Below are 23,848 nucleotides of genomic sequence, written 5' to 3'. Positions count from 1 at the left end.
AAAGGCCCGGTGATGCGCGTAAAGCCCTGGGGCTTTATTAAAGGGGCGGGGCATGGGCAGTCCGAGGGCGGGGGCGGGGCCATTGCAGCTGTGTTGGAGGATCGCGTGCTGGCAGGCTGCCGGCATGCGCAACCTGTGCCTGCCTCCAGGCAGGCGCAAAAGGTTTGACAAAGGTCAGGGGGGGTTAGAGTAGGGCGGGGGGGGGAAAGGTTAGGGGAAGGGGTGGGGAAGTTAGGTTAGGGGGAAGTGGCCTCGGAGGGAACGGGGGAAGGCAGCGTGGCTTGGTGTGGTCTCAGCGTGTGCAAGGGGGTGCACAATTGTGCCCGAGTTATAAAATCGGCCGTACATGTGTGCGTGCCGGGTAGCGTGTGCACCTTTTAAAATCTACCCCTAAAGTTTTTCACGATAGGGTGGTCTTGCATACACACCATAAATTCCTGCCTAAAGTGGTGTTTGTCTTCCATCTTATCAAAATTTTTCCCAGGCCTCATGCTCACCAAGATGGACAAACCCTGCACAGTTTGGATTGCAAGAGAACCTTAGCCTTCTCTCTGGAGCAGACAGAAACCCATAGAAAGTCCACCCAGCTTTTCATTTCTTTTGACCAGAATAGACTGGGAATTGCCGTTCTCAAATAAATGCCATTGAAATGGATAGCAGACTGCATCACCTTCTGTTATGCCCAGGCAGGATTGCATCTTGTGGCTCATGTCATCTGTCCAAGCTGTGGCAGTGTTGGTGGCCCACTTGCGAGTAGTCCCCATGGAGGTGATCTGCAGAGCTGCAATATGGCATTCCATCCACTCTTTCACATCACATTACTGTTTGGACAGGGATGGCCAACATGACGGGTTCTGGAAGCCAAATTTAGGTTTTTAGGTAGAAAGCTGAAATCCAGAACTTCCAGGGTAGCATTCTCAGAAATGCTTCCCATTCCACATGCAGGACCCCAGAAGCAGACAGAGCTCCAAAGTTTCAATGCATTGATGAGACGATGGTGCAAGGAAGAGGGTTTTAGATTTGTTAGGAACTGGGCCTAATTTTGGGGAAGGGTGGACCTTTTCCAAAAGGATGGGCTCCACTTTAACCAGAGTAAAACCAGGTTTCTGGCATTAACCTTCAAAATAGAGATAGCACAGCTTTTAAACTAGATGATAGGGGAAAGCCGATAGTCACTCAGAAGCGAATGGTTCAGAATGATGTATCTTTGAAGAATACTAAGGGAACAGGGAAAATAGGGCATCCCAGTATAGAGGTTGCAATAAATGCCAAAAGGGATCAGATGCCTTTAAGTGAAGTGCAGAAAAATTGCTAATTACCCTGTCAACTGATGAGCAGGTTGTTAATACAAACAAGAAACGTACTTTGAAATGTCCATATACAAATGCTAGAAGTCTAAAAAAATAAGATGGGAGAATTAGAGTGTATAGCACTGGATGAAGAGGTAGATATAATTGGCATCTCAGAGACCTGGTAGAAGGAGGATAACCAATGGGATACTGTGATATCAGGGTACAAATTATATAAAAATGATAGGATGAATCAAATTGGTGGAGGGGTGGAACATTGAATCAAACTGGAGAAAAGTTCTGTAGGAAACAAAATGTAATGTTGAATCTTTATAGTTAGAAATTCCAGGTGAAAAAGGGAATAAAATAATAGTAGGGGGATATCACCATCCACTTGGCCAGAATGAACTAACGAAATGTTAAAAGAAATTAGAGAAGCTAACAAAATCAGGATATTCTAGTGAAGTAAAGTTCCTAGATGAAATAAATGACTGCTTCATGGAGCAGCTGGTACAAGAACAAGAGGGAAACTATTTTAGACCTAGTCCTTAGTGGAATACAGGATTTGGTGCGAGAAGTAACAATTGTTGGAGCCACAACATTATCAAATCTGACTTAATAACTGGAAGGAGCACAAAAAAGAAATCTACTACGACAGGATTTAACTTTCAAAAAGGTGACTATGTAAAAATGAGAAAAATGGTTAGGGAAATACTGAAAGGCATGGATGTTGTTTAAAAATATCATCCTGGAAGCCCAGAACAGATGTATTCCATGCATTAGAAAAGGTAGAAAGAAGGCTAACTAACTACTGGCATTGTTTGAAAGTGAGGGTGAGGAGGCTATAATATCTAAAAGAACATCTTTCAAGAAATGAAAAGGGGATCCAAATGATGAAGCAATTTTGGATTTTTTTCATTTGGACTTTGTTGTTTTTCATGGCCTAATGAAAAGATAGACTGGCATTCTTTTTAATGCTGTTTGTTTTTCATGTCATACACTGAGTGTTCAGTCTTTCCTTCGTGTTTAGGTACCCTCTAATTAACAGTGTGTTTTCCGTGCTTGCCCCTTTAAGATAGTGCTTGGCAGTATTTACTACCTCTGTCAAAGAAACCACCATGGGAGCGAGCACTACTCTTCTGAAAATTACTATGGATTGTAAACAATAAATTATTCTGCATACCTCTACAAATTAATATTAAGTTACTTCAGTTATGAGAACGCGATAGTTGTCTTTTTGTAATTTTTTCCAACTAGCTATGTTTAAAGATGTTTCATTCTCTTTACTATTTTGCAATACTGGCATTTGCTTTTTTGCTCAACTCTAGGATAGATTAGAGCTTACACTCAGGTCCTCTAACGTGTGCTAATTCTGATCCCTGATGAAGAGGAATTTGAAATGCCGCAGTATCAGGTGATTTTCAAGACAGTGCTTAAATGTTTGGTTGGTTCATATGGATCCAGAGTACTGTTTACTAGGTTGGATTAAAATATGTCTTCTGGAGCTCTCAAGATAAGTTTCAAGATTTAACTATTATATTGATTTACAGTTAAGGACATTTTATTTGCAGCAAGTAAAATTTGAAAAAAAAATACACACTACCTGGGATATTTGGACATGATTATAAATAAACAGGACTCATTTCATTCATAAAATATAAGACACCACAATCAATGGTGTAGTTCAAGTGCCTTATTATATGAGTCCTTTTAAGTAAATCTTTAATATCTGCTCTGCTTTGCTATTTTTGGTGACATTTTATTTTGGTGCTTTGACATTTTTTCACTTTTGGGTTCTTTTGTTTCGTATTGAAATAGGAACAGCATAAGCACTAGCAAGTCAGATGCAAAGCATTGATAAGGAAGGCAAAGAGAGAATTTGAAAAGAAGTTTGCCGTGGAAGCAAAACCTCATAATAAAAACTTTTTCAGGTACATTCGAGGTATAAAGACTGTGAGGGAGTCAGTTGGACTATTAGATGATCAAGGAGTAAAAGGATTAGGGATGACAAAGCTATAGCAGAGAGACTAAGGGGCCGATGCACTGTTTAACCCGCAGTTAGACGCGGGTTGTACAGACTCTACCTAATCCCCTTATGCAATATCGTTGAGATATTAAGTAGAAGGAACAAAATCTTAAAACAAATTTAAAAAAAAATAGTTTTAAAAAAGTGCCAGCGGGTCGGGTTCAGGAAACGGATGCTCAGTTAACAAGCGTCCGTTTTCTGAACCCCGGCTGTGCGCCAATTAAGAAAACAGACGCAGATAAATTCAGCGACCATTTCTAAACCGGTGGACGCCGACTGCTCGCGGGCTCCCGTTGTCAAGGAGGCCGTTGTCAAGGTGCGCCCCTAGCGCCTCCTTGACAACGCAACCCCTTATTTAAATATTGCATGGCACCCCCAGGAGGGGTGACTGGGGGGCATTAGGAAAGCGGGCGCTGAATGTTCAGTGCCCACTTTCAGCGCATTTTAATTGCATCAGCCCCTAAATGAAATCTTTGCTTCAGTATTCACTGAGGAAGAAGTAAGAGAAATATCTATGCCAGAAATGATATTCAATGGTGTTGATTAAAGGTACTGAAACAAATTTCAGTGAACCTGGAAGATATACTAGAGCAAACTGACAAACTAAAGAGTAGCAAGATGGTATACCTCCCAGAGTGCTGAAAGAACTGAGAAATGAAATTGCGGACCTGGTACTGGAATTTTATAAACTATCATACATCATCTATGGTACATGAAGACTGGAAAGTTGCCAATGTAATGCCAATTTTTAAAAGGGATCACAGAGTGATCCAGGAAATTAAAGATCAGTGAGGCTGATGTCTGTTCCAGGCAAAATGGGTAGAAACTATCATAAAGAACAAAATTGCTGAGCATATAGATAAGCATGGTTTAATGGGACAAAGCCAACATGGATTTAGCCAAGGGAAGTCTTGCCTCACAAATTTGCTACATTTTTTTGAGGGCATAAATAAACATGTGGATAAAGGTGAGTCAGTTGATAAAAGGGCAGATTTTAAAACGTGCATGCGCAGCTGTTTGAAAGTTATCCTGCCAATGAATAGAGAAATATTGGTTTTTTTTTCTCTGAAGTCCTTATTTGAGGATATATTTATTATTTATTTATTTAACATTTTTCTATACCGTCGTTGGTGGGAACCGTCACAACGGTTTACATTAAGTCACATATACCCTTCTCTTAGGGAAGACTCTTTTCTCACAGGACAAGCAGGATGCTAGTCCTCACATATGGGTGACATCACAGGATGGAGCCCAATCAGGGAATACTTTTGTCAAAGTTTCTAGAACTTTGACTGGGCACCTACTGGGCATGCCCAGCACAGCACCAACCCTGCATCCAGCAGGGGTCCCCCTTCAGTCTCTTTTTTCTGTGCAGCAGTAGCCAAGCAGGTTAAGGAGCTCTCTAGAGATTCCTGACAGGAATTTTCCTCACGGAACTTCTTTTAAAATTTTCAAAAAATTCTACCCCATAGGGGTCCCCCTATCGATATCTGTACTCCACGGTCGAAAGGTAAGGTTTTACTCTTCTTGCGGTCTATTCCCGTCGAGCTTTCCCTTCGGGGCCTACCGGCCATCAACCACAACCTTGTCGGGTTTTCATCGGTGCCCCGATTGTCCTCAGACAATGTCCATCACAGACCCACATAGAGTTTGTGTATTGCGTTTGGGGTCCGTCCATGATACCCTTACTTGCATTAAATGTGCCCAAATGACGCCGAAGGGCCGTAAAAGCCAACTTAGAAAAGATGGAGTTTCTTTTTCATTCCAAACCACCCGACTCCATCGACTGCTTAGACGTCGTCTGAGCTTCATCTTAATCAATCTATCATTTTACCTACCTTTTTTCCCAGGCCCCATTCAAACCCAGGAGAACAGGCTCGGCATTCCTTGGATTACAAACGTGCCCTTGCCTTCTATCTAGATCGCACGTCGGCCCACAGGAAATCCACTCAATTGTTTGTTTCTTTCAATACCATCAAATTAGGAAATCCTGTGGGAAAGCAGACCCTCTCCTCCTGGTTAGTGGACTGTATTTCTTTTTGCTACCAGCAAGCAGGCATTCCTCTACAAGACCGTGTGAACGCACACTCTGTCAGTGCCATGGCGACATCAGTAGCACACCTTCGTTCGGTGCCGCTTGCTGATATTTATAAGGCTGCTACCTGGAGTTCTCTCCATACATTCGCAGCTATTATTGCTTAGATAAGGCTGGCAGGGAAGATTCCATATTTGGCCAGTCGGTTCTTCACAAACTTGTTTCAGTTTAAGTATCAACATCCTTCCACCAACCCATCCAGGGTTTCAGGTTTCCTTACCAAATTCCACCCCTGTTGTTGTGCCTGTTGCACGTCTTTGGGTGCATTTGGTGCATTGCTTGGTCAGCCTCAACTCGCTACTCACCCATATGTGAAGACTACCATCCTGCTTATCCTGTGAGAAAACAGAGTTGCTTACCTGTAAAAGGTGTTCTCACAGGACAGCAGGATGTTAGTCCTCACGAAACCCGCCCGCCATCCCGCAGAGTTGGGTTCGCTTACGTTTCTTATTTTATTTTTCGCATGTACTTTTTACTATAAGACGAGACTGAAGGGTGACCCCTGCTGAATGCTGGGTTGGTGCTGTGCTGGGCATGCCCAGTAGGTGCCAGTCAACGTTCTAGAAACTTTGACAAAAGTGTTCCGTGATTGGGCTCCATCCTGTTGATGTCACCCATATTGAGGACTAACATCCTGCTGTCCTGTGAGAACGTGAGAACACCTGTGACAAGTAAGCAATTCTGCTTTCCCTCCCCATGCCCCTTGCTGACTGCTGGTTAACAGAATTGCTAGTCCTGCCCTTTTTCCTGAAAAGTCTACTTTAATCTGCAGTGATGATGAACCTCCATTAGTTTAGAATTCTAAAAAGGTAATTATGTGATTTGGAGACAATTGCAAGTTAGAGAGGGCTCATTAATGTACAAATAAAATGACCCTGTTATCTATTGCACTTGAGTAAACTGGGACAAAAAGATATACTGTAATGTGTGTTGCCCAAAGCCACACAAAAAGTTGATGCCACTGTTGAAATTAGAATCCAGGAGTCATGGTTTTCAATCTTATGCTCTGACCACTGCATCATCCTGTTTTATGTTTGTCTGTAGTACAGATTTCACTGAATTGACTTGCTCTGTATTGTGTCCAGGTTGCGCGATATCTAAGGAATGTTTGACTTATTTTTATTTTAAGGACTTGATTTTTTGTAATTAACCTTTCACTACAGGAAACTAGAAGAGTTCCTGAATTTCAAGCAACGTGAAACTAGCTTGAAGGAAGCTATTTTACTGGATTATTATGTGTCAGGATTCTGGTGGGCTAAAGAAATTAATTTCAGTCTTCAACAGCTGTTTTCTTTCATGAACTTACTACAGATATTGCTGGACAACCTTGCAAGTAAGTATGATTTAACTTAATGAACAGTAAGAATATTAAGGAGTAATCTTGTAACAGTTTGCATAAAAAAGTCAGCAAGTACATGCATAAGTTAAATCCGTTTTCAAAGAAAACTTAATGCATCTCTTTTTACTTTGATAATTATCCTACGAAAACTACCCACATACATTTGCATCTGCTAATTTGTGCATGCATAGTTTGGGGGGAAATATACCCACATACTTTTGAAAATCTAAAACTATGTCAGTAAGTCCAAACCCCTCCCCAGCTTCACCCTCAGGAACACCCTCACTTAGGGTAAACTTACATGTGTACATGGCATATGTAAGTTTACCTGCATTTCAAGTGGGCAATTTTGTGACAAGACGTTTTGGCAGATAAATCAATTTTCCTAGCGTGTAGCAGATGGACTCAGGACCAATGGGTACAGTGTACTCCTGATAGCAGTTGGAGACAGATCAGATTTCAATCTGACGTCAGCCCTAGTACATATACCCCTGCAGGAAGTGCAGCTCTTCAGTATTTTCAGTCTCCATAGCAGTTAGGGACTCTATGTACGCTGGCACAGCATTAGAGTAAATTTTACCAAATAAGTCCAAATTAAGAAAAAATCTTACCTCTACAGACGAGCCCCGCTCTCCTGCGGTGACACCCGTTGGGTCCCTCCCCCAGTCGAGATTCCCGATGTGATTTCCGCGATCCCTCGGAGGTGAGCCTCGGTCCGGCGGCCGACCCTCGGTGGGGACCTAGCCCTCGACATTGGGTGAGGCTGAGAGGCAGCAAGTGCAACCTTGAACATGGCGGTGAAGGTATTTTCCCTCTCCCTCCGCAGCCGGAGACCGCCCGGAACGAAACCGGGAAGCGCCGGGACAAGGTAAGATAGAAATCTATTTAAAAGTCTCCTGTCTCTGAAGCTCGAGGAGACGCACAGGTCGCCAGCCGGGACCAGTGCCACCGGGTTGATCGGCCCTAGCAGGGCTAGACCCCGGTCAGATCCGAGGGTCCTCCCACGTGGAGACCCTCCGAGGTGGTCGCCATATTGTCTGCGTGGTCACCGTCACCATTTTGGCCCTGTTCACCGCCTCGATCCGTGCGCACAGAGGCGAGCCATACGCACAAATACCTTGTGCACACAACGTCGCGTGCACAAGTGCTGGGCGCACAAGCGAAGCGCATAGCCACGCGCTCACTGTGCTGGGTGCATAATTCGACCCGTGCGCACAACAGCACCACATCGCTCGGCACGCGCGCACTAAACCTACACGTGCATCTTTGATGCACACCGGTGTGCACAACTGTATTGTACACGCACAAATCGTGGCTCCATCTGAAAATAGGCTCAAAGCTCAGGGCCTTTGACCAGCATGCCACATTAGAGCTGCACAGCATGAGGAGGCCACGGCCCTGTGTATACAGTGCGAAGAGGCCCTAGGGGACCCAACTCATGGCCCTCCCCAGCCTCTCAAGCGGTACGCCGGACCTAGCATCTCACAGTGGGACCCCCCCTCAAATGGGGCTCCCCAGGGACACGTCGCCCCCTAGTCTGGACCCAGCTTCTATCTCCTGGGTGGAATTCTTCAAAGGTCTGCATACTTTCGTCCACATGCAACTGGGGCCTCCTACAATGCGGTCACAGGCACCACCAGAGGACCTCAACATGCCAGGACCCTCTAAGCCCAGGGAAGTGATCCCACTGCCCAGAAGCCCCACCTTCGGGGACACAGACATCTCAGATGAGGAGTCAGAACCCCTAGCGGAAGGGGAACTCCCTCCGGGGACAGAACCCTATTGAACCATGAGACGCTTCTTCACCAAGGATGAACTTCCAGACCTGGTCACGCACAGCTTAAAAGAGCTTGCCATCCCGGGCCAAGTGCCTGGGGGGAACCTAAGCCAAACCCACTTTTGGAGGGACTTCATCAGATCTCCCGCCATTTCCCACTATTACAAGCCGTCCAGCAACTAATTGACCTGGAATGGGAGGCCCCAGAAACCATGTTCAAAAGGGGCCGGGCTCTGGCAGCCATGTACCCTCTGGACCCTGCCGCCAAAGATCTCCTGGCATGTCTGAAAGTGGATGCCATGGTCTGCGCGGTCTCGAAGCACACTACTATCCCAGTGGAGGGAGGAGCAGCACTCAAGAATGCTCAAGACAGACATCTGGAATCTATGCTCAAACAGTCCTTTGACGTCTCCGCTATGTCTTTACAGATCGCGACCTGCTGTGTCGTGGTGACATGCGCCTGCTTAGCACAGACCAGGAACAACACACCTGGGGAAGCCCTGGAACCAGCCGTATCATTCCTCGCGGCCGCGGCTTCCAATCTGGTACGCACAGCAGCTAGAAGAGTCTCACCCGCCTTGGCAGCCAGAAGACAAATCTGGCTCCGAAACTGGTCAACCGACACATCCTCCAAAACGAGACTCACAAGGATGCCTTTAAAGGGAACACTCCTGTTCGGAAGCGAACTAGAGAAACTAGCCAACAAGTGGGGCGAGTCCCCACTGCCGTGGCTACCGGAGGACAGGAATAAGAGAAACCAGCGATCCTTTCCCCGGACCTCCAGGGGCAGAGGATCACAGCGCTTCAACCCATATAGAAGCTCATACCAAGCGATCCGCCCCGCAGGCCGGAGCCAGTCCTTTTGGAACAAACACAATAAAAGGGGAGCCAGCTTGGGCCCAGGCCCCAGCCGCACCCCATATGAAGATCAGCTGACCCATCCAAAGGAAGAAGCCATAGGGGGCAGACAGGCCCTATTTTACCAAAGATGGGTCGAGATAACTTCGGACAAGTGGGTCCTCTCCATCATTCGAGAGGGATATTACCTGGATTTCCACCACCTCCCTCCGGACAAGTTTGTGAAATCTCCTGCCACGACCCTTCCAATAGAATGGCAGTGGAAGCTACACTGACCAGATTACTAGCCTTAGAGCTATAACACCGGGGCCTCCACAACAAATAAATACTGGCCATTATTCCATCTATTTTATCATTCCCAAGAAGGAAGGAACGTTCAGACCTATTCTGGACCTCAAGGCGTTAACCATTACCTGAAGATTCCCTGCTTCCGCATGGAAACCCTACGCTCGGTAATAAGGGCAATACAACAGGGAGAGTTCCTTACCTCCCTGGATCTGTCGGAAGCCTACCTACACATTCCGATCCATCAAGAGTATCAGCGTTTTCTACGCTTCTCGATCCTGGACCGTCACTACCAGTTCCGTGCACTACCTTTCGGGTTAGCCACTGCACCCCGGATGTTCACCAAGATCATAGTGGTGGTGACAGCAAAACTGAGGAAGGAAGGAATCCGCGTGCACCCTTATCTAGACGATTGGCTGATCAGAGCGAAATCCCCTACGTGGAAGCAGGCAAGCCACCGCCTTTACAAGTCAAGGCCCATTCTACTAGAGCCCAGGCAGTGTCCTGGGCGGAAACCAAGATGCTGTCACCCGCTGAGATCTGCAGGGCGGCGACATGGTCCTCCATCCACACCTTCTCCAGGTTTTACCGCGTGGATGTTCAGGCTCAGGAGGACACAGCATTTGCAAGGGCAGTACTAAGTGGGTCACGGGCAACCTCCCACCCGGTTTGGGAGTAGCTTTTATACATCCCATTGGTCCTGAGTCCATCTGCTACATGCTAGGAAATGGAGAAATTACTTACCTGATAATTTCGTTTTCCTTAGTGTAGACAGATGGACTCAGCATCTCACCCATGGCTGCCGTTACTCATGGAATTCTCAGGGGACATCCCCGGGAGCGAGTGATTCAAGGGTAAGCCATGCTTTCCTTCATCTAGGACACCATCCTACCGGGTGTCGACATTTCTCGGTTGAGGGCACTGGCGGTCTCCAGCTATAGCCAATTCAACCAGTTCAAATTAATCAAGTTAACCAAGTTATAAAGTTAATCAAGTTATTCAAGTTATGAAGTTAATCATTCAAATTAGTCAGTCACACATATATCCACAATGCTTTTCGAGGAGAATACTGAAGAGCTGCACTTCCTGCAGGGGTATATGTACTAGGGCTGACGTCAGATTGAAATCTGATCCGTCTCCAACTGCTATCAGTAGTACACTATACCCATTGGTCCTGAGTCCATCTGTCTACACTAAGGAAAACAAAATTATCAGGTAATTAATTTCTCCAGTTTTGTCTCTGTTGGAGGGTAATTCTCAAAGGGACTTCTGTGGGTAAAAGTGTTTTACACACAGAAATGACTTTTTACAAAAGTGTGTGCCTGATATGTGGGTAAACTTATGTGAGAATGTCATGTATGTGTATAAGTTTACCTGGACTGAGCAGCGGCATCCTTAGGGGGAGGAGTTGAGGAGAGATTTTCACTTACATATATAATTTTGAAAACTCAAAGGTAAGCTTGTAAATTTTCCCCCAAAATGTATACGCACCAAATATCAGGTGCAAGAGTATGTGGGTAAATTTGGTGGAAACATTTTCAAGACAGGCTTTCGTGCGGAAGTCCACTTTGAAAATTGGTGTAACTTAGATGCATATTTGCCAGGTACTTCAGGCACATTTACTCAGGAGCTTAATTTTCAAAAGGACTTCTGCAGGTAAAGTAATGTTTTATCAGTAAAATAGTCCTTTAGAGAATTGCACGACCCATTCATATCTAAAGTTTTATGTGCATAAAGGAGAGTTGTTCCAGGAGTGAAGTTTGAGTGGGGTTGGGAATTACATGTATACATTTTTATTTTAAAAGTATATGCATTAATTTGCTCAACAAATTTGTGGGTGCCAAATAGTGGGTGTAATTATGTCTACCTAATTTTGGTACAACTTGTATGCAAATTTTCCAGCTAACTTGTGCTCAGTGTTACAGAATTGCTCTCTGGGAAGGTAATTTTCAATAATGTGCATAACTCAGCACAAGCACACATAGAAGAGAATTTTCAAAGTCTAATGCCTGCAAAAATTAGCATATACATATATAAGTAGTATTAACTGCTATTTTATAAACCTCAAAACACATGTATAGTTTTGCTTTTGTGCGCATGTAGGAATGAGTGGTGATCCCATAAGCCTGGAGCCAAACTAGACTGACTCTAGCCTTCTTAAAACAATACTCTTTATTATAATTTCACATATGCACATCCATAGACTGTCTTCTCCTCTGACAGTGTACACTCTATACTTGCAGTTTGTTGTTTGTCTTAGCTCAGTGTTTGGACAGCATTGCATACAGGAGCTGCATTCCTCCCAGAGAACTGGCCTGGTCTGGTTATCCCCACCTGGATCCCATCTCTTATTCCCCAGTCCCTGGGGTTATGCCCTCTGAGCGCCACTTGCCCTGCTGTATCCTCTCCTTAGTGGATTTAAGGAGGACCAGGCACAGGTAAATAGGGGAGCACTAGGGGCTCTGTCTCACATACTCCTCCCCTCAGCTTGGACCTGTCGGGCCAAGCGTCCCTACTCTTCCTGGATCCCATCCAGGAGAGTCCAAGACCTCCCAGTCCCCTTCTCTTAGGGTTACCCTCGACCGTGTCACGACCTCCACCCGTTGTGCCTTTCATGCAGTGCACATCCCCAGTCCTTCAGTTAAGTCCTTTTCTTGCTCTGGGTTCGAATTCCACCCTGATGGAGCTTCAGGGACCTCCTGGGGAGCCACCAGTGCTGATTCCTTTGTATCCTCAGTTGCTGGAGTCTTCACAGTGCTTCCCTCTGAGCATTCTGTGGACTCTTCCTCCAGGTTCTCCACAGCGCCTCCCTCTGGGCTCTCCATAGTTTCCTCTTCTGTACACTCTAGCTTCTCACCCACACCAGTCGCTGGCTTCACTGCAGCCTCAATCGCTAGGGTCTTTGCAGTGCTAACCTCTGGGCTCGCCATGGCATGTTTCGCTTTCCTTTCTGTGCCCTCTTCCTTTGGGCTTCTGACAGGAGTTGTTTTGAGGCTCCCGATAGGGTTTGGGCACCCTACAGGGTCTTCATCCGGACCGCCTGAGCTCCAACTTCCCATTTCTCAACACTGCCTCCTTGTGGGCATTCTGTGTCTCTCTCCTTAGAGCTCTCTGTGACCTCTCTCTCAGGGTTCTTCACAGCCCCCTTCTCTGCACTTCTCATAGGAGCTATTTCTGGACTCCCGGTATTATTTGGACACCCTACAGGGTCTTCACCAGGATCACCTGTAGTGCCAATCACCAGCCTTAGGCTAGTAGTTTTTCTCTGCTCACTTACTAGCATAGAATTCTCTCTGGCAAATTATTTCCGGTCCTCCTCCCACTGGGTTATCTCTGCTGAAATTTCTTGTGGTTGAGCGACCAGCTGCTGCCATTCTGTAATGCCATTCTGTAATGCATATATACTGCTGTGAGTAGCTGTTTGAAAGTTATCCTCATAAGCAGATGTGACAAAAGTCAGAAATCACACAGTTTGTAAAATACAGGGTATCACCATTCCAGACGTATGCATATTCGCCCAAATTTTAAAAGCCCGGCGCAAAGGCTACCCTAGCCACACCAAGTTCTACCTCCTTGTTATATGTAACTTCCGCTTCTTGTTAAATGGTTGATCAATGTTATCCCCCTGTTATATGTAAACCGATCTGATGTGAATTTTTTCATGAAGGTCGGTATATAAAAGTGTTAAATAAATAAATAAATAAATAAATAAATAAATAAGATTGGGGGATTATCTGCGTCCGGGCCTTGTGCGTGCCACGCGCATTTTACAAAGAACCTGGCCATACACATAACCCCCGTTATGTGCCATAGTGCCAGTCCCAAAGGGGGAAGGCGGGACGGGACAGTGCCATTTGACTGAAACTCTAAGCATGCTCAGCATGCCATTATACCAACTAACTGAATATTTGGATACTAATAATATTTTATTTCCAGCCCAGTTCTGATTTCGCAAATGTTTTAATACTGAGACCCTCCTGGTCTTTTTATTTCATACCATTTTAAAAGGTTTGAATATTGGTCAGCCATATTTTCTTATCATGCTAGATATTACGGTGGCTTTTGACACAGTTAATCACGAAATTTTGGTTAATCGACTTCAGGAAATAGGGCTTTCTAATCTCACTATTCAGTGGTTTAAATCATGTTTAAGAAATCGCTCATTCAAGGTTAAAATCGGAACCTGTGAATCAGATCAAGTTGAGTTAACTAATGGAGTCCCTCAGGGATCGTCTTTATCGGCTTCACTTTTTAATATCTACATGTTGTCACTATGTAGATTTTTGGCTGGATTGGGAATAACGCATTATATATACGCGGCGATGTCCAGATTTTGCTTCCCATTACTGATTCGATTGAAAATACACTTAAGCTTTGGGAAATATATTTAGGATCCATAGTACAACTTTTGTCTCATATGAGTTTATCATTAAACAATTCAAAAACAGAGATTGTACTAGTTTGCAATAAATTAAATGACAGTTTTTCCCGGGAAATTGAATCCGTTAAGCCTAGATACAATATCCTATATCAAGTAAGAGATCTTGGAGTCATTTTAGATAGTGAAGTAAGTTGGACACATTTTATTAATACTATTTTAAAAGTAGGATTTTTTAAGTTACATATTTTAAAAAAATTGAAGCCATTACTTCACGCTAATGATTTTAGAATAGTTTTACAGGCCTTGATTTTATCTAAATTGGATTATTGCAATGCTATGTTTTTGGGTCTTCCAGTATCCTCCACTCGTCCACTACAGTTACTTCAAAATTCTGCAGCTAGGCTATAACACCAGTTCTGAAAGATTTGCATTGGTTGCCCGTTTCATTTAGGATAAAATATAAGGTTTTAATGTTAATTCACAAGACAATCTACAATGATCGGCGCCGGAGACCCGCCGGGGTAAGGCCCAACTTATTTCACCTACCCACGGCCGCCTCCGACCCCGACCACGAGGCAGCCCCTGCCGTCTTCCCTGAGCCGCAGACGCCGACGACATCCTCCGGCCCTTCCTCCGCCTCCGAGGGGAACGCTGAGCACGCACAGCCAATCAGGGGACCGCCCTGATTAGACATTAAATTTAAATTGTGAGACACCCAAGCGCCGCGCGCCTAGCGTCGCGCGCCGAAGGAGCACGACAAAGGAGCCTGCTCCTTTGTGCGCTCATTCGTGCACTCCCGTTGTGCACTCCCTTTATGTTCTACAACCTCATTAAGTGACTACAACCTCATTAAGTGACTCAATCCTCCTTGACCTCCCCTGAAACCCCCCACCACCCTAAACTCCCGACCCACCCTCCTCCATCCACCCTTCACCCTATCTATTGAAATCTTCTATGCATCGCTATACTAACAAAACTCTCCACACAACATTATACAGTCACGCAGCAACCAAACAGGCTCTCTCGCACAACAAAAACACACGCTATGGATCTAACACAATGCATTCCCAAACTTCCTCACCACTACAACCAATACCACCCTCCCAAATTCACTCCATCCACTAGACGTCTCACCAAAATCCAAACTAACCCTAAAATATACTTTAATACCCTCACACTCATCACTCTACTACTCATCAATGCACAGTCTATCACCAAAAAAATCCCAATCATTCATGACCTGCTCTCAGACTACCACCCAGACATATTCTGCATAACTGAATCATGGCTCAAACACACTGACACAGTCCTACTCAATCAACTGCCCAGAAACACATACAACATATTCTCCATACCTAGGAGCAAAAGAAAGGGTAGATTCCTAGCCCACAAAAAACTTAAATTCTCCTCTTTCCCCCTAAACCTACCCCCTCCTTTCGAGACTAACCTATTTAAATCAAAACATCTACAAATACTCCTCCTCTATGCTCCTCCTGGCTGCCTACAACACAACCTCTCCCCCCTGATCGAAGCCATCACATCACACATCAACCTACAAGAACCAGCCATCATACTAGGAGACTTCAATCTTCATATTGACACCCAACCAACAACTCCCACCTGCGAACTCCTCCTATCTTCCATGACAGCTCTCGGATTCTCCCAAATCATTACCACCCCCACTCAGAAATCTGGGCACACCCTTGATTTAATTTTCATTAACAATAAAATATCTGCAACTGAATCACCCACTACTACTCCAACTCCATGGTCCGACCACTACCTCATTCAAGCCAAGCTCCAACATCAATCGAACACAGCAAAAACAGACTCCTGCTTCATTGAATACACCAAACCTTGCTCCAGTGAAGACCTAGCAGAGCTACTCCCGGAAGCACTAAAAACAATCAACCTACATGATGCCAACTCAGCTACAGACTCCTGGATCTCCATCAACGCTGACATAGCCAACACATTATGCCCCACAATAAAAAAGGAAATCAGATCATCTACTAAACAAAATGCTCCTTGGTACACCCCCGAACTGAAAACATCCAAACGAACGCTCAGACAAACCGAAAAACAATGGAGACGAACACCTACACCAAACCTGAAAGACAAATATAGAACACTTCTACACAAATATACAGCTGACCTCAACACAGCAAAGCGCAATTTCTACACATCCAGAATTCATGAATACCAATTCAACCCGAGGACCCTCTTCTCATACGTCAAAGAACTCACCAACCCAATCCAGAATGACACAATGCCAAACTCCAACAACATCTCCAGTGACAAACTAGCTCAATTCTTCAAGGACAAAGTCGACAACATCATTGCCAAGATTCCCCATTCCCACAACGACTCAACAAATATCCCTCCTCCCATCCACATTTGGACCCAATTCACTCCTGTTGCATCTACAGAAATTGAACCCTTCATCAAAAAAACCAAACCAGCATCCCACCCCGTAGACTCCATCCCCATCAAAACCCTAAAACTCATCAGAGAGATTATTGCCAAACCTTTAACCCAAATCATCAACCTATCCCTCGAACAAGGAATCTTCCCAGACAAACTCAAAAACGCCATCATCAAACCAATCATAAAAAAAACCGCAACTCGACAAATCTGATCCTGCAAACTACAGACCAGTCTCCAACCTCCCATTCCTAGCAAAAATCATCGAGAAAACTGTCAACAATCAACTCACAGACCACCTCGACGCCCACAATCTTCTCCATCCAACACAGCACGGCTTCAGAAAACTCTACAGCACAGAAACTCTCCTCCTCTCCCTCACCGACACCATCCTCAGAGGCCGAGACAGTGGCAAGACATTTCTACTGATCCTCCTCGATATATCAGCCGCATTTGACACCATCAACCACAGAACTCTCCTCACCAGACTTAAAGAGATCGGTCTGCAAGACACTACACTCAATTGGTTCAAATCATACCTCTCTAACAGATCCTTCATTGTCAAGACAAACTCTTCTGAATCCTCCCAAGTGCCCCTCACCCATGGCGTCCCTCAAGGTTCTTCACTATCCTCGACCCTCTTCAACATCTACCTCCTCCCACTATGCAAATACCTCTCTGATGCCAACCTCACCTACTTCGTTTATGCAGACGACATTCAAATTCTCCTCCCCATCACCAAATCCATTGAACTCACCATGGAAAGATGGAACAAACTCAGTTCAAATTTATCTCAACTGCTATCACAACTATCTCTCTGCCTCAACCAAGCCAAAACAGAAATCATTCACATCCAGGACGACCGTCCCGCTTCCCCCCTCGAGAGCACCCCCTCAAACAACACAGGAAGCGCAAACAACACTGGGATGCCAAACTTATCAAGAACCTCACTCACACCATCCACAAAAAACCTAGGAGTAACCATCGACAGCCAACTCAACTTTAAACGACACATCTCCAATATAATCAAAGATGGATTTTTCAAACTTCAAACACTTAAAAAACTCAAACCCCTCCTCCAACCGCATGATTTCCGAACAGTACTACAATCAATTATTTTCTCAAAACTCGACTACTGCAACTCCCTCCTCCTTGGACTTCCTGAAATCCACATCAAGCCCCTCCAAGTTCTACAAAACGCCGCCGCCAGAATTATCACCAATCACAGAAAATCCTCCCACATCACACCCACTCTCAAAGACCTCCACTGGCTGCCCATCACACAAAGAATCCAGTATAAAACCCTCACCCTTCTTCACAAAAAAATAAACAACAACAGAATGGTCTGGCTAAACAACAACATCCAACCATATTTCACACAAAGAAATCTCAGATCCACCAACTCAGGTCTCCTCTCCATCCCAACTCTTAAAAATGCTCACCTCAATACAACACGCAAACGAGCCATTACAATAGCTGGCCCTACCCTCTGGAACTCCCTCCCCCCACAGCTCAGAAACGAACCCTCACCGCAAGTCTTTAAAAAACAGCTCAAAACATGGCTGTTCTTGAAAGCATTCCCTCCTGAACCCCAACATCCTATAATAAACGCTCTTGAAAGCCTTACCGCATAACTTCTACTCTGCATGAACGCATAACCCCTCCCCCCTTCTCTATCCTCCCTTTTCCCTGTCCCCCACCCTTCTCGTAACCTCCCTTTTCCCTGTCCCCCACCCTACTCATAACCAAGTCATATTGTACATATTGTATATAGGCTATATGCCATTTCTATATACCCACATCTAATATTTAATTTTAATTTTATTCATATGTTACAATGTTCCTTATATTTATTGTTTAATCAACTGTTCTCTTGTTACAATGTAAAATAGGGCAGTTCCGGCTCTATTCAACCTGTTTTCTGGAAACCGATGTGATATCTCGATCGAATGTCGGTATACAAAAGAAATAAATAAAATAAATAAATAAATGAGAATATTGAACGGTTCAATGCTGATCTACACCTACATACTCCTCAGCATAATTTATGTTCTGCAGGAAAAGGTCTAATAACAATACCGTCACCGAGAACTGCACATCTGAAAATAGTGAAAGATAGAGCGTTATCTCTGGCAGGCCCTGGTGTATGGAATGAATTACCATCTGAGTTGCGACTGGAAAAAAATACGCAATCTTTTAAAAAGAACCTTAAAACATGGTTATTTTTACAGGCTTTTACTTGATGTCTTAAAGAAGGTTCCAGGCTCGTATTTCATTTTATCTTATTTTATTTTGTTTTAATTTTATTTGTTACTGATTGAAAAATTGTTCTATTGTATATTTATTAGGAAATTTCTTAGTATTATTTAGTAGTTTTAAGATATGTATTATGGATGTATTTTATTCTTTTGCTATTATCCATTGTACACTGGTGTGAAGCTACCACGAACGTCTGTATAGAAAAATAAATAAATCCACTCGGGGTCCCTTCAGTCTCATAATATAGAATTTAGGAATAACCCATGAAATGGAAACCCAACTCATGGGGAGGTGGATGGGTTTTGTGAGAACTGGCATACTGCTATCTTTGGAGAACACCTGTTACAGATAAGCAATTCTGCTTTCTTCAAGGACAAGCAGGATGGGCAGTCCTCACACATGGGTGACATCATCCCATGGAGCCCAGCACGGAAAACTCATGTCAAAGTTTCTAGAACTTTGACTGAGCCTCTCTGAGCATGCTCAGCTATGCCATTATACCATGCATCCATGCAGGGTTTATTCAGTCTTTTCTTTTCTGGGGAGCCTCATGTCTCACTCGAGTTTTGCGGTTAAACTAGCCTCTTCTTTTTATAAAAATGTGCAATTTTTCGTGTTCTGACCTCGGGTTCATTGAGGGTCCCTTCTGTGTCTTCCCCTTATCATCTTAGATAGTTTTTTTATGTTTTGGGTACGTTTCTTTTTGTTGTCGTGCCCCTGGGACAGTGGTGCGGTCAGTGCCTGTTGGCTATCAATTGCCACTGCCATCTATTTCAATTTAACGTTCCTTTTATTTCGCAACGCCATGTCCTCTATGGGATTTTAGTGATGCTCCAAGTGTACGAGAACCATATCTATCATGGATTCCCATGATAGATATGTCCTCTGCCTAGGGGAATTGCATGATATCAAGAGTTGCAGCAGTTGGGCCTAGTTGACCCCAAAAGAACATCAGGTCCAACTCGAGAAGATGTAGCTCTTCTTAGGATTGGGCAAGTCCAAACCATCAACATTGACATCAAGGGCATAGATATTGAAGGACCCTGAAGCTGCACAGATGGCATTGAGCTCTCGACATTGGTGGGGCCATCAGTTCCATTGATGACAAAGGCTGATAGGGGTGCCAGAGACAGGCACTCGCCTAGCTCCTCCAGGTTGGACTGGTTCATCATCATCGGCCTTGGCATCGGGGACAGACCGATCCGAGCATCGAGGGAAGCCAAAGAAGCATTGTCAATGGTCCCCATCGATGCATGTTCTGAGCACTGGGATGCACCAGCATGTGCTTTGATGCCCCCAAAGTGGCCCCATGGGGAGGACAGCAAATTCTATATGATGCCTAGGGGTTTGCCACAGCCTACATTGGTCCAGATGTCTGCCATCGATTCTTCTCTTGGGTCCGTAGAGGATATGGCCACTCCTTCTGGCTCCCAGTCGGTCTTGGCATAGGCGATGTTTGAAGAGGACCTTGAGGAGTGTGTACAGGTGGCCTTCGAGCAGACAATATGGAGTCTTTGTGTTGGGGACCAGCACTGACCTACCTTGAGCTCCTGCTCGAATCTCTACAAGCACTCATTGGCATGCTACTGACACAACTTGTGACGGAGCCCATGGCAGCATCGATGCCTCTAGTTCCTGGAGGGGGAAGCTTCCCCGGAGATGGGGGGGGGGGGGGTGGGCCAACACAGCTGGTCCCATTGGTTCCCATACCACCAACCGGGACCGAGCACCACGGGGCCCATCACCTATCGATGATAGAGATGACGATGCCCCTTATAGCCCCTGAGGGGATGAGGACTTGGATGCTTCCAATACTAATGCATCTCCCTTCAGATCCGTCTTATCCAGCTGATCGAAGGAAGTCACCAGAAAACCTCTCCTTTCCAGGGTTTATTAAGTTGATGGCGGAAGTCATCCCCTTTCAGTTAGAGATGGAGGAGGATACCTGGCACAAGATGCTGGATATCCTCCAGTACATGGTGCCTCCCAATGAAATTGCGACGGTCCCAGTACACGAGATCCTTGTTGAGCTGCTAAAGATGTGGGAACACCCCTTTTCAGTGCCTCCCATAAACAGGAAGCCGGACACAGTTTATCTCATCCGGAATGCTCTCGAATTTAACAAGCATCAATTACCACACCAAAGCGCCTTCAGACCCATTCCTCGACACCCCCAGGGAAGGATCAGAGGGCCACTGATGCTCTTGGGAGAAAGGTCTTTCAAGGAGTTATGCTTATTGCTCGCATAGCGGCCTACCAGCTCTGTGTGAGCCAGAAAATTTGGGATATTCTGAAGCAGGTGCTAGAAGTAGCTTAGCAGCTGTCTCAACAGCAGCAGGATACGCCCCAGTTGCTAGTGCACAAGGGCATGGAGTGTGGGAAACATGAGGTTCAGTCGTCCTATGATGTTTTCAAAATGGCATTAAGAGTCTCTGCAATGGGGATCGGTGCTCATAGTCTCACCTGGTTGCGGGCCTCAGGCCTCCAACCGGAGGTGTAGTACAACTTGCAGACATGCTTTGCACAGGAGAGAATCTCTTTGGAGATAAGGTGAAGGACACGGTGGCCTAAGGTTCGGATTACAGAGCATAAAAGTAACTTGAGTCTCAGGAAAGATGGGGCTCCATTGGTGGACCATTGGTTTAGAGAGAAACATGAGGTTGAACAATTAAGATTTTTTATTATTACTCAGGTCAAAGCAAACATACAGGGCAATATTACCCGTAGATTATGGAAATTGGAGCAGAAGTTCATCTTTGGTTGGAATTTGGTACACCCTCATGGATTAAACAGCTGTGTTGATTGGGAGGCTTTCTACAGTTAATAGATTTGATTGCTTCTGGTAATATTTTGGAGTTTGGTTTGAGTAAAACATATCGGGGTACATTTTAAAAAAAAGTGCGAGCGCGTACTTTTGTTTGCGCACCAGGCGCAAACAAAAGTACGCCGGATTTCAATAGATACACGCATAGCCGCACGTATCTTTTAAAATCCGAGGTCGGCGCACGATAGGGGGTGCACATTTGTGCACCTTGTGCGCACCGAGCCCTGCACGTGCTGCCCATTCCCTCCAAGGCCGCTCCGAAATCGGAGCGGCCTCGGAGGGAACTTTCCTTCCGCCTCCCCCCACCCCCCCAGCCCTACCTAAATCCTCCTCCTAGCCTTTATCCAGGAAGTTATGCCTGCCGCCGGGCAGTCATAACTTGCACGCACCGAATGTCTGCTGGAGCGGCAGGCCCTGACACAGGCCGCTGTGTCAGGGCACTTGGCCATGCCCCCGGACCACCCCGGACCGCCGCCACGCCCCCGAACACGCCCAAGCCAACATCACACCCCCAAACTGCCCCTTTTTGCAAGCCCTGGGACATACGCGCGCCCCTGTGCTTGCACACGCCGCCGAGCCTATGCAAAATAGGTTCGGTGCGCGCAGAGCAGATTTCCTCAGGTTACGCGCGTAGCTTTTGAAAATCTGCCCAATTGTGGGCAGGCACCTGCAGTTTGATAATGGGTGGGTTTTGAATCATGTTGTTTGTTATATGTATGGATGGGGTGTATAGGGTATGTGTGTTAAGAGAATATTGTGTGAGGATAGTGAGAGGTGTTAGTGAAGTTAGTGATGGTGGCTGGTTGTATTCAATGAGTGTGTATAGTATTCGGGGAATGATTGTGTAAGCGTACTGTGTATGGTTTGGTTAGGATGTTGGGCTGGAATGGTTATTGTATTGTGATGTGAGTGGTTGTATGGTGGTTCGTTTGGTTATATGAGTGTTTGGTGATGTGAGTGGTATTTGGAGGGGTGTCATGGGTTGTTAGTGTGTGAGCATGGAATGGGTGTCCATCTGGACTGTGTGATTAATTGTGTGGGATTGGCTGTGGCTACATGTTTGGATGGAGATGTTATAGAAATGTTGATGTGGAGTTGAGAATTGATTGGGAATGCGGCTGCATGAGTTATGGTTGGTTGCGATGGATCACTAATAGTAGAATGTCTCGGGGACACGTTTGTTTTAATGTGTTCGTCAGTGACATAATGATCAGCACGCTGGTTTTGTTGAGACGGGATTACATTGGTAACGTCATTCACGTTACATTGGTAACGTGAATAGGAGGGGGCGGGTGGTTAGTTGTAACGTGAAGAGATGGGGTGGAGGGATGATTGGTTGAGATGGGTTTGCGTGGGTACGTGAAAGGGAGGGGTTGAGAGCTGAACTGTGTGGGACGCCAATTTAAGGGTCAGTTAAGAAGCGTTGGGTATTGCTGTTAGGAACTCCGGGCCGACTCCGTGAGGTGATAAAAACTGTTTTAAGCAGATCGTGGTGAGTGGTGATTTATGGGTGATGGTGGCTAGAGTTATGTGTGAATATAGGTAATGTGATATGGGTAGTTATGTATGCCTTTGTTTTTGAATAGGCATACGAGAAACTGGCATTTGATGGCTGTGAGAAACTTGTTGAGTTTAAATGGTGGACATTTCTGAGAAAAATATGAGACATCTTAACTTCGGAGAAATGTATGAGTAAAGATTGGTAATATAATTGTTTAGATGACGGTAGTAAGATAACAAGTAGGATAAAGATTATATTATATGTCATTGTAGGGTTATTAAAACTTAGATGGGTTTGATGTGTCCTAATATTGTTTTCTCTTGTTTATTGAAGTATCTGTACAAGTTGGAGAAGTCAGCTCAGAGATGAGTTTGCAGTGTTAATTATCCCCTGAGGAAGCTTAAATGCGAAACAAGGGACCTTGTAGGGTGATCTAGCTACATATTGAAGATCTGAGGGGAGAATTTACCTGAAGAAGTGGAGTTTGGAGTGGTGAATTGGGTGACCTACCTGTATATATGTAGACTTTAGGGGAGAATTTATCTGAAAAAGTGCTGTTTGGATTGGTAAAATCAACAAGTGAAAAGATACAATGATAGATAATAACACTGACTCTCCTAAAGAAAAATATTGGGAATAGTTGGGATTATTTTATGTGTGTGTGTGTGTGGGGTGCGGGGGTGGGGGGTTTGAGTGAATGTGATGAATGAATGGGGTATGTTTTAACAATTGTATTTGGGTGACATTGGCATGTCCTATTGGTGAATAGATGGTGGAAAATTTATAGGAT

At 45.0% G+C, this 23,848-nt stretch overlaps 1 protein-coding gene across 1 annotated transcript in view; it reads left to right on the top strand.

The window, feature by feature from the left end:
* The window catches only part of CABCOCO1 (ciliary associated calcium binding coiled-coil 1), a 283,371-nt gene that overhangs the window by 56,404 nt on the left and 203,119 nt on the right, over positions 1-23,848 (top strand). The window contains exon 3 of the mRNA XM_029609746.1: positions 6,574-6,743. Coding sequence (XP_029465606.1) covers positions 6,574-6,743 — 170 coding nt within the window. The remainder of the gene's footprint in view (positions 1-6,573; positions 6,744-23,848) is intronic.

This window comes from Rhinatrema bivittatum, chromosome 7, assembly GCF_901001135.1.
Source record: "Rhinatrema bivittatum chromosome 7, aRhiBiv1.1, whole genome shotgun sequence".
NCBI classification, from domain to species: Eukaryota; Metazoa; Chordata; class Amphibia; order Gymnophiona; family Rhinatrematidae; genus Rhinatrema; species Rhinatrema bivittatum.
The sequence above is the reverse complement of the archived record's forward strand: the minus strand, read 5'-3'. Positions and strand labels throughout refer to the sequence as shown.